The sequence below is a fragment of the Schistocerca piceifrons genome, chromosome 2 (genome assembly GCF_021461385.2).
Source record: "Schistocerca piceifrons isolate TAMUIC-IGC-003096 chromosome 2, iqSchPice1.1, whole genome shotgun sequence".
Classification (NCBI taxonomy): domain Eukaryota; kingdom Metazoa; phylum Arthropoda; class Insecta; order Orthoptera; family Acrididae; genus Schistocerca; species Schistocerca piceifrons.
Window position 1 is genome coordinate 33,858,546 of NC_060139.1, and position 12,655 is coordinate 33,871,200.

General features: G+C 38.3%; 1 protein-coding gene across 1 annotated transcript in view; it reads right to left on the bottom strand.

The window, feature by feature from the left end:
- LOC124776384 (hepatocyte growth factor-regulated tyrosine kinase substrate) overlaps positions 1-12,655 on the bottom strand; it is a 110,047-nt gene that overhangs the window by 66,998 nt on the left and 30,394 nt on the right. Inside the window, exons 4-5 of the mRNA XM_047251353.1 lie at positions 4,748-4,936; positions 3,287-3,436 (exon numbers count right to left, since the gene is read on the bottom strand). Of these exons, the coding sequence (XP_047107309.1) occupies positions 3,287-3,436; positions 4,748-4,936 (339 nt within the window). The remainder of the gene's footprint in view (positions 1-3,286; positions 3,437-4,747; positions 4,937-12,655) is intronic.

Here is a 12,655-nt window from a genome sequence, read left to right on the forward strand (position 1 = left end):
GATGGATGTCAACTTGGCCAGGGTGCATGAACTCTTACGATCTGACCAAAGATTATCCATGAAAATAATTGCAGAAGTGAACGTCAATCGAGAAATGGTTCATCTAATAATAACTGAAGATCTTTGTACGAGAAAGATTTGTGCAAAAATGGTCCCCAAAAGTCTCACACCACAACAGCGAGAAACACAGAAAAATGTGGCAGCCGACCTGTTAGAGCAAACGGAAATCAATCCAGAATTGTTGAGCCGTGTTATTATTGGTGATGAAAGTTGGTTTCTTCAGTATGATCCAGAGACAAAACGCTGAAGTTCCCAATGGTGCTCAAAGGGATCACCCAGACCAAAAAAAGCTCGCATGTCAAAGTGAAATGCATGCTTGTGTGCTTCTTTGATTCCAAAGGAATTGTTCATAAAGAGTGGGTGCCTCCTGGACAAACATTTAACCAATATTACTAAAAAGAAATTTTAGAAAGACTTCGTAAAAGAGTTCTTCGTGTCCATGCCAACATTGCTGATAATTGGATTCTACATCGTGATAATGCGCCATCCCATACTGCTTTGTCAGTACAGCAATTTTTAACCTCAAAACAAATTTCAGTACTACCACAGCCGCCTTATTCAGCAGATATCGCTCCGTGCGACTTTTTTCGATTTCCAAGAGTCAGAATGGCAGTCAAGGGACACCATTTTCAAACAACACAAGATGTCCAAAAAGCTGTGATGAGGGTCTTGGAGGATATTACAGAAGATGAGTTCCAGAAATGTTACCATCAATGGCAGAAGCACGGGAAAAAGTATGTGCAATCAGAAGGCAACTACTTTGAAGGAGACACTAGACTTGACTAAAAAGGTAAGCAACATTTTTTTTCACATCAGTCTCTTTACTTTATTGTCACACCTCGTACATGTAAACAACAAACTACCAAGAGAAATACAAAACATGAAGTCTAACACTCAGTCTTCTTTACATCCTACTGACTCATCTATTTGATGAAACATTACCTTCATTCTTTCTGTTGTTTATATTCCATTAATAACTTCCCAAACACTTTATTTTGGCCTGAATAGTGTTCAGGTAGAAGTTCCTAAGAATGTATATTTGGAGCACAGCATTATATGGAAATGAATCGTGGACTGTGGAAAATCTGGAAAAGCAGACTCTAAGCATTTAACATATGCCACAGTAGGATATTGAAAATTAGATTAGACAGCGGAATCGGTGAGAAGATGATGTTAAAATATCAAGGAATAATTGTGCTTGAGGTGGTAAAAACCGTAGGGAAAGAAAGAGATTGGAATACATCCAACAAATAACTGAGGATGTTATGTGCAACTGCTGCTCTAAGATGAAAAGGTTGGAACAAGAGTGGCATTCATGGCAGCCTGCATAAAACCAGTCAGCAGACATATCTCTTCCATTCCCCTCCCCTCCCCTCCTCTCCCCTCCCACAAAAAAGGAGAAAGGCTCAATGAAGAGGAAATAATTTAATTTACACTGTCAAGTGATAACCCTGAGGGGTCAATACTTTGCACGAGTTGAAAACAACCACATACACACCAGATAGCTGTTTCAGAAACTGCAGCCAATGGGAATCTACGTGCTATCCAATCAGAAATGAAGAAGGCAGCTACCAACAGTATTCACAGGCCTGAAAGCTAGGGGCATAACTGCACAATAAAAGACATTACATCCAACATACAGGGTGGCCTGCTTAAACACTTCAGTGCAAATATCTCTGAAACAAAAATAGATAATGAAAAAACATTTTCACATGATAATAAATACTACAAGACATTCTATAACATGAACAAATATTAGTTTCAACAAAGACTTATGTTTTTTAAATGGGCACCTCGTACTATTTCTAAAGCAAATCAATAACATGAAAAACCACAATATGAGCTGAAACATATATTTGCTTACATTTTAGAATGTCGCATAGTATTTACTTTTAAGAGCCCTGCCTTACACTCATACCCACGAAATCGTTTTTCAATATCTATTGCTCTACCAGACATATTTGAGGTGAAACATTTAAGTGGACCACCCTGTACGTGCGAAGAAAGACAGTAATGTACTATTTATTTTTATTACTGTTAGCTCTATGCACTTTGTCTGGTAATAATTTCCCAGCTGAGCCACATTGCAGGAGATGAGTCACAGGGTATAAGTGATAACGAGTGCAGCTGAAAAGGAACATTGATTTCTATGTCACCAAAATCTCTAAGTGCTGGACTTGATTTTATCTACTATACCATACAATATTAAATTTTAAGATATATGCCTGGAACACTCCAAGACACCTATGAACTGTTTACAAGTACTTAAAAGAGGGAGCAGGGATTGGAAATTTATGTGATGTACACCTTACCTTCATCAATTTCTTTGAATAGACTAATTTGTCAGAGTGACAAGGGTAAAGAGACAAAGATCACTTTCACTTTGGAAAAGATTGGCCCAGAGGATTAATATAATGCACTTCAAGGTGAACTGCCCAATTGAACTTAACAAGACAAAACCATTCCTAAAACCATGAGCCACGTAAATTCAAACAATAAACTTGTAAATCAGCTAGCTAAGTACAATGCAACAATTAAATAATTTTACTGATCAGTAACAATTTGGTGATTTTTTTGTTTTCCACATTTTATATACAGCAGTAATAAAGTGCAGAAACTTCTTACACAACTCAATTTCCTGACAAAAAACAGAAATCCACAAATCAATTTCCTGACAAAAAACAAAATCATTAGCTGACATGAAGTTCTCAGCTACAATTCCAGTATTGCAAATATCTTTACTAACAATATCGAAACATTTTTGTATAAAAGACAATGTTTCTGCCATGACCATAAATGAAAATTCTATTCAACAAACATTCCACTAGTCTTTCCCACAAATATATAAAAAAAAAACATCAAGTACTAACAATAGGGCTACTTGAATTTATAATACATTTCTGTCACAGTCATCCCACACAAATTCTGAAGCTTGTTAATTCAGTGTAACTGTGAAGGAATGAGTTTGACAAATGAGGCTTAGCTTTTGAGGAATTCTAAAAGTAGAAAGCCTAGTTTGTTAAATATGATAACTTTTTATATGAAGCAGCACAGTCATCAAATTGAACAAATTAACTTTAATAATTCAAATAACATTTTTTCCTGAATGATCCTGCCAACACTGAAATAATTTTGTAACATGACAGGACCAATTCCATTACCAAACTGGAGTTAAAACTTGTATCTGTTACAATTTAAACTAACAGCTATACAGAGTGAAGCTTACCTTTCGCTGAACCACTCCAAATGAAACACGACAACGATGGCAACAATCACCATCTGCCCATTCTGGAGCAGTGTCTGCAGAAAACATGGCATCACTCTCTTTCAGAACCGGAAATTTGTAGCCCTCAGTTTTCATAATATTTAGTGTGTCCTGCAATATTGAAAAGATTCCTGTAGCTAAATACCTTCATCACAGTAATACAGCCAGTTCTGGATACAAATTAATTATAAATATCAAGGACAAGATTCCTATGCGAGCATAAAATATTGCATAGGCTTGAAAAACAAATGTTTGTTTGAAAACTTTTCTCATAATTACAATATTGCATAGAAACAAATTACAGCAATTTTTCACTGCTCAACTTTTATTTCCACACAATGATAAATGTTCTTCAACACCAGTATGTATCAATTAACAAAAAATATTTAGTTCAAAGAAAAAATGAAGAGACACAAAACGAAGTTGTATCCTACATAACACTACAGTTATTTACGTGTAGCCACTAGCATTTAATAACACGACTGCATACATATGCAGAAATATGTGAATTATATTATTCAGCGCTTACTTACAAAGGGCACAGATGACATTAGAGTATGGCCTACATAAGTGGAAACACGCATACAAATGAAGACAGACTTGCAAACATACCAGCAATGACAAAAATGAGGAATAGCAAAAAAGTCTTGCTACTGAGCGAGAACATACTATTAAAAAGAAAATACAACCAACAGCTAAACAAAAGCATAAATTCAGGTGTGAGTAAAACTGGTATAGAAGTAAAAACTGCCTTGAATCGGACAAAGAATTTACTTACTGTCACATTGCAATATAGAATCTGGTGGCAGGAGGAGTAAATAAATTATCAGCAGAAATAACCAAGCAATACAGTTCAACAGGCAGAGGAAATTATTTCAAATAGCATAGGAGTAGAAATTAAAAATAATCTACTAGAAACATTTTTTGTTGAGCATACTATTGTATGAGAGTTAGACCTGGAGAATGGTAGCACTGAAAAGGAAAAGAATAGGAACCATCACACAAACATGGTGCTATCATTGAATCCTGAAGGTGTTTTGGGTGAAAAGAGTAATACATGAAGTGCTGAAAAAGTGGAAATGACACTAGATCTGTGGAGGGAAGAAACTTGGGACAGGATCCATTTTAAGACCTGCTAATATAGTGAAGCAATACTGAAAGGTACAGAAGAAGTAAAAAAACAGCATAGCAAGACCCAGGAAGGAATATATATATTGAACAACTGATGACAGATAAAGGCTGCAACAGCAACCATTATACAAAGACATTGGTTACAAATAGAAAAATGTAAAAGATCTACAGCAAATCAACTCAAGAATTGAATAGGGAAAAAAAAAAAAAAAAAAAAAAAAGCATCCTGATATTAAATTAATTGCTAATATTAAGAAACATTTATGTGGAAAATAAAAATGTTATTCTCACCTGTACTGCTCTGTACTTTGGGCTATTTCTAAAGGCATAAGCCCATGCTTGAATCATTTCTAATACTTTGTTTTTAACATTTTCATGGTTTGTTGTTTTTACTAATTCACGCAGCTGCTCCATATACTGCTTAGTGCCAATTTCATCATGGATAAGGTGACCACAATTCTTCACGCACGATTCTAAAACCTGGATACAAAAGCATTTTTTTTTTAATTTCACAAAAAAGAGCACTCCAATGTACTCAGAAAAAATAGAAATACTAATAAAAACTGAACACCAGATCTTCCCAGTGTTTTTCCAACAACAAATGCTAACCATTCAAATCACAAGTTTAGTTTGTACAGAATCTATGTCTTCCCAATAGAGCAAGCCAATATACACAAAAATCAACCAATTAACAAATAATGGCAAATGGAGTTTCACTATAAAGGCTGATTTACAAATCAAAGCATCACACCTGCACAGTCTACAAGAAACTCAAGAGCGATAAACCACGACTCATTAAAATAGCCCAATAAAGCTATGAACTACACATAATTTTTCTCATTAAAAGTCCATTCTTTAAAATTCAAGTGCAATTAGAAGACACAGTAAAATCCTGAAGTTATCAAAATGAAAGATACAATGTCCAGAACATTAAATCACAGGACACCATAAGGCTATAATGGAAACGAAAGCAGGAGAACACACAACATAAACTGCTGCACTAACGAGTCATGTGGAAAACTTTTTCCAGGCATTCCTCTGCTCCTCTACATCTACATCATCAATACTCTGAAAATCACCTGATGGTTTGTGGTAGATGGTACCTCTGGTACCCCCTCCTCCCCCCTCCCCCCTTTCCACTCGTGGACGGCACATGGGAAGAATGACTGACAGTAAGACTCTGTATTAGCTCTAATTTCTCAAATTTTCTTGTCATGATCATTTCAAAAGATGTATGTGGAAGGAAGTAATATGTTGTCTGACTCTTCCCAGAAAGTACTGTCTCAAAATTTCAATAGTAAACCACTCCGTGATGCACAATGTGTATCTTGTAGTGTCTGCCACTGGAGCAACTCACCAACGCTATCCTGCCATGACCTATCTAGTCTTCATTTTTGCCACCTATACAGAGATCTGCTTACTGAACCTTAAAGTTTCTCTCTGAAAGCCACTGGTTAAAAAGTTTACACACAATAAAAATTATTATAGCACCTAACAGAGGGTATAGAATATTATGTATGAGACTGAATCAGCCTGAGAGTTGGTAATCAAGTGTGCATGAGGTGTGCTTGCTTGTGTGAGTGAAGGGTGTGTGCCTCTCTTTTACTGATGAAGGCTGTGGCTGAATGGCCAAAAGCTTCATGCGAGTATCTTAATTGTGCCTGTCTGCAACTTGATGTGTCGTCTTTATTGTAAGTAGCAATCTGTCTTTTACTACACTGTAGACTGAATACTCAATTTAATTTGCATTCCCAACCAGAATAAAGAAATATAATTGCCATTGGTGGATGTGTGGTTGGTTGGTTGATTTGGGGGAGAGGACCAAACAGCGAGGTCATTGGTCCCATTGGATTAGGGAAGGATGGGGAAGGAAGTTAGCTGTGCCCCCTCAAAGGAACCATCCGAGCATTTGCCTGAAACAATTTAGGGAAATCACGGAAACCTAAATCAGGATGGTCGGATGTGGGTTTGAACTGTTGTCCTCCCAAATGCAAGTCCAATGTGCTAACCACTGTGCCACCTTGCTTGGTGGATGTGCTGTATTGACAAGTGAACAGTCCAATGTGACACATCAAACTCTGCACTAAATTTTTTTTATACGAGAAGCACACACTGAAAGAAATACAAAGTTAAAATTTTAGCTGCTATGGCACACTGCAAGTACTTAAGAAACAGTCAAAAACTGACAAAACTGTAGCTCACCAAATGGTTAGAGAAATGCACATCCCTACAATAGCTGTAGCAGACAATACGGCAGGCACATAGTCTTGGTTGACAGCACATTGGTCAACAGGAGACAGCACGACTAATTTGTAAAGCAAGTTTCAGTTTCCACTTATAGTTTCTCTGACACAGTCGTTCATGACTGCTGTTTGACAGAATATGCAGCTCATTTAATATCCACAATAATTTACAGTTGCCATTGTAGTATTGCCAAGTGTTAACAATGCTGATAAAACTGAAGTAACTTTCTGGGGGTTTCCTTTGCATTTGCCTGTTAATAGCATCTGACTTCATGCATGTTCCAGAGTTCCACAGTAATGCGGAATCCAACTAATGTTTTCAACACTGCGAAGATGACATCTGAAGAACGTAGTATGCAACTGAAATCACCTACTTCACATGAAGATCTACACGTGTGATATTTATTAGTTAATTTCTTTGACATTCATTCAACTGATGTCAACATTTCACTAGAAATTCTGGAGGAAGAATTAAAAGAAATAGAAAATAATTCTAACAGTTCCATGAACTGGGTTCAAATGATGACTGTTGTGCTACTACAGTACCTTCCCAGACCACAGAAAACATGTGCAGTATTAGCTTTCCGTTTCTGGTTAAATGAAGGTAGGAAAAAATGTTTAAAGTTAAGCAGTGTGCAAAGCCGGTTTCATTTCCTGAACTCTGAATGTGAACTGTATAAATGGAAGAAAGATATGCACAAAAAACAAGATATGCACTTTAATGAAACTCACAAAAGTGACAAAAATTATTTGAAAGATTTAGAATTGCTCGTAAGAGTCCTGCATCATTACCAAGGAACATCTACGAGACAGGGCCCTATGAACTGCAGATGAGATGAATATTACAGATTTCCGTGCTTCTTTGATCTGGTTAATCGGATTCAGGGAATTATATGGAAAAAGAAGTTGCAAAATCATGAAGTTTACTAGAAGCAAACATGTCATTAATAGGTAACACAATAGAGAAATTTATAGCTGATGTGGAGAGGGGGAAAAAAAAGCCTTCTCGTTATCTCCTAAAATGCTGTGTATAAAGACAGTCAGGGTTCGTGTGAGAAACGTGTGCAAACCAAACATCATTTCTATTGAAGCTTGAAGCACAAGTGAGCTTCATGTCTATCTTCAGGAACCTCAAGGCAAATTAGCACCAAAAATTACTGTTTGGTAGCAAAAATCTTGTAATTGAAACCGCAAAATCTGGAGAAATGAGAGAGGAGACTTTTCAATACTACCTCTGAAATGTCTTCTTAGCATTTGCAGAAAATAATTCATTGCTTTTGTTGGAATGTTGGTCTGGACATAACACCACCTCTGTCTTTAGAAGAATGACAAAAGACAGTTAATATAATTCAGGAGCAATTCAGAACTAATAGTGTGATTCAGTCGCATCATAAAGAAATTTTTCACCAGTGTAAGGAATTTTCCAGAAATTTTCAGGTTATATAACTTCCAACATCTGCTTGTTATTTCAGGTTTATCGATAAAACAGTAAAGAAGAAATGAAGGAAGAATGGGTTTAACAACCCGTCGACATCAAGGTCATTAGAGAGAGAGAGAGAGAGAGAGAGAGAGAGAGAGAGAGAGAGAGAGCGCATAAGCAAAACCTTGTATTTACGTGAAGGACGGGGAAGAAAATCAGCCGCGCCCTTTCAGAGGAACCATCTCAGCATTTGCCTGAGGAATTTAGGAAAATCACAGAAAACATTAATTTGGATGGCCGGACGCAGTGTGCTAACCACTGTGGCACCTCACTCAATAGCAGAACAGTGAATTTGATCAAGTATGCCTCATACACGGCACAATATGCAGAACAACAGCCATGACCATTTCTTACCCCATGCACATTCTGTCTAAATAAAATTAGTAATTGCTGTGAAATGCCTGAAAGCATTAATCTGTTTTTCAACAGTTGTGCCTGGTACCCGGAAAATGTCAGTTTTCAGCATCCAATAAATACTTCACATTTTTGAGATGACTAGGAAATAATATACATTATTCAAACATTAATATAAGAACTGTGCTATACAAATTGTTATGAAATATTTCATGTCAACAAATTAAAAGTTCTGATTGATGGACGTTGTCAGTAATATAACATCATGCACAGCCTTGTTTTCTTTTCTCTGCTAGTCACTTGTGTAACAGTTACACCTACAACAGTTTAGCTGATGATACTAACAGCAAGATTTCCAAAAAATAATGATTTGAGATACTTTTTGGTATGGTTAAAGTGCTTAAAATTCGCGTGTGTGCACTTTTGACTTTGCACTACACACTGTGTTCTCGTCATGACTGTGTCTGCTTATTCGCCAATTCCATGCTTGACAGGAATGGCTGTACAAACTGCCGTAATAAGCTGCTCTTCGTGTGGCACAGAGGAGTAACTTCAACATTTTTAAAAAAATACTTGTAGTGCATCTTAGCAGCTAAAATCACGACAATGCATTCCTTTTGGTGTATTCTTCCTGTGTGCAAAATTTCAGGGTAGTTTTCGACATGTCAGATTGGACCATTCCCTAGCGAGTTGTCATATAGTGCCTCCATTCACAACCATCTAACATCAGGCCTGTCATCACTTTACACAAATATGAAAAAACTGTCCATTTTGAAGTATTATACGACAAAGGAAACTCAAATCTAGCTGCCTGTACTGGGATTTGAAACCCATTTCTCCTTCATGTAATAAATTTAAGTAATTTTGATTGATAGGAATGTAAAGGAAAATTTCAACATCTCCCATGCATTGCAGCCAATAACTCAACTGTGTGTTTAATGCTTTGTACTGAGCACCTACTGACTATAAGCATGTCACATTAAAAAATATTTACAATTTTCAGATGATCTAAGCTACAACTGCCTCTCCAAGTTAAAATTATTTGCAGTACCTATAGTGTAAAAGTTATTCCACCATAGATCATCTCATCACCAGCTCCCCCCCCCCCCCCCCCCAATCTCTTTCTCTTATTCTGGATCCCCTATCTTCCACTTCCAATATTTCTCACAGCTACCTCTTACTCTGCAGGGCGGCAGACACTTCCTGTACATACATCTATCTTCCACTACACTTGTATTTTGCACAAAAGTATTTTCTGCACTTAGACTAATACCTTAAGATGGGGAGGTCTGTACTTTAATGATCCACAGAGCTATGCTGGCAGGAGCTATGTTCTTGGTAGGGTCATTCATGCCCGAATGGTCAGTAGGTAAGATAGCAGACAAAAAGTTGTCTTCATAGGGGGCTCCCTTATTGGAAATCCATGGGCGGCAACCACCATGGGCCCTTAGCTACATCTGACATTGCCTCCATTTACTTGTGTAAGACTACTTCTGTTTTCTCCTCTTTCAGCCTCTCTTTGACAATTCTTGTTTTTTCAACCCCAACAGTATTAGGCCTTTCATTCGGGCACACCAAGATGCCTTAAGGTAGCACCTGGATTTCCCTAGGGAGGCGCCAGTATCCTCTTCAAGAGGGACTTCACGAAATACAGAAAAGTGAGAAAGTATAATGATGTACAAAACATGGAAAAGACAAGAGACGTGGAATTGCTGAAAGTCTGTACCCCTGCTCCCCACCCCTTGCTTCATGGTTCAAATCCTGCAAGACACCTAGATGCAACACCTATCCCATGCATGCTCCCATCATCACCTACTCCAGTCCGGTCACAAGCATCACCTATTCCATCAAAGAGATGGCTACCTGTGAAACCCGTCAGGTTATCTACAAGCTAAGCTGCAACCACCATGTTTTGTTCTAAATGAACACGACAACCAACAAGCTGTCTGTCCGCATGAATGGCCACTGACAAACTGTGGCCCAGAAACAGCTGGACCACCCAGCTGCTGAGCACACTGCCCATCACAATGCCCTTCATTTTAATGATTGTTTCACAGCCTGTGCCATCTGGATCCTTCCAACCAACACCAGCTTTTCTGAAATGCGCAGGTGGGAATTCTCCCTGCAATTTATCCTACTTTCCCGTAACCCTCCTGGTCTCAACCTTTGTTAGTCATTGTCCTTCACCCGCCTATCCCTTCCTTCTCCCACTCCACAGCCTTCTATTCTGTAAGTGCTCCAAGTGTCTCTCCCCCTCCCCTCCCCTCCCCTCCCCCCTTTTCCATCTGTCCTCCGTATAACTTCCTGTCTGCACCCAGTTTCCCTATCCTCTCTCCAACTCGTCCCTGAATGCTGCCACAAACAGCACTTTACCGAATCCCACCTGCACCCAGCTCTCCCTCCCACTCTCCAGCCCAGCCCCCTTCTTACCCCCACCACCCAGACTGGTTCTCCCGTTATGTACAGTTGCTCACAGTCTGGCCTCGGCAGACATAGACAGTGTGTAACGCCGGAAATGCATATCCTCCTATTTCCATCTATCACACTATAAATTTTTTCTTTATTTTGTTACCTGAAGATATGACATTTCTGTGTCTTTACATATTTATGCATTTATGTCGATGTATAATTGGTTTGTTTTGTGAATATTATTTGTATTTATACGCTGGGTCTGGCCTAGGGAAAACTATGTTATCGAACGAATACATCGATAGGTCGTGTGGAGAACCAAAGAGTTTAGGATCTTTGGTAGCGTTAACTCTGCCGCACGGAGCGCGGGCAGGGGGAGTCTGGCTGGAGTAGAGCGGTGGAGCAGGTGTGTTGTGTGACGCTCCCGTGAGTTGCCCCACTTTCGGGGTTTTGCAGCATGTAATTGCGCTCGACTTGCTATGATAGTTTCTGACACGGTGTCGCGGACGGGAAGCATTAGCTGGCGCACATCAAGAGCCCGTTTCGCCTGGTGACCGTGTCGAGAAGAAGGTGCGCCAACATCCAGCTTCTGCAACAGCGACGGCCGACAATGAGTGACTGTCGCCACCTCCTCGATCGACGGCTTCAAACCTTCAATCAACCAACAAGGAAGACTGGAAGCACGTAAAGTTTTAGAACTGTATGGCAGACCTCAGCTTTTAAAATTGTTGCATCACAAAATTACAGCAACTTAGCATGAACCTTTGTTGCTCATTGTTCCAATTCCATTACCAAGCAGGGTCCCTTCCTTTTCCGATATGAACCCGAGTGTTGTTGAAATTCAGACGTCAGCATTAAAGTAATATCATTCCATTTCACTGCTCTAATTCCAAAGTTCAGTTAAAGTATTCATAGCTGGCTACAATATTTAGATTACACAAGCACAAATTAAGAGTGCGAGTTTCGTTACCGTATTTTAGCTTACCTGTGATTGCAGCTCAGCTTGGTACACACTAAATTTTACTACTGTTAATTGTTCAGAATCATTTAATTCAAGTTCAAAGTTAAATCTCTTATTTCTAAATTGCGTAGATTCAAGTAGCTTTTGAAATGATTGTTGAGGTAGCCCAAGACTAACCGTATTTTACTGAATTTCGATGTGCTTCAGAAACAAATCTCACTATTAATTTCAGTCACTAAATTAACTTTCAATTTTCCGGTTTTATTAATTCTTTTGCTAAATTAAGTCAGAGTGTAGCGAAATTTATTACTTCTGACAAACTTTCAGTTTTCACACTATACGTGTCAACTTTCAGTTGCCACGCTTCTAGTGCTAATTATATGTGTAATAACATTTCTTTTTCAGTTATTATAGTAATTGTTCATAGGACTGGCGACCGTAATTTCTCCCAAATCTCAAATATCTAATTACCACTAGTTAATTGTTAATGCAACGGCCACACATTTACTTTCTTTATTAACTTTACCCCTTTTCAAAATTAATTTCCACCAGTTTCATTTGCATTTTTCCTTTCATTTAGATGTAACCCTTTCCTCCCTCTTTACTGACAGATTAACTTCGGTGACGATTGCTTTTCCCAAATTTCCATTAGGTACACGCGGTTTAATTTTTCACTGTCATTAAGGTCGATAAGTGAGGGGGAGGTTACAAGTGGTCATGCATGTGTCAGCTGCATTTGTGTACATGTGTGT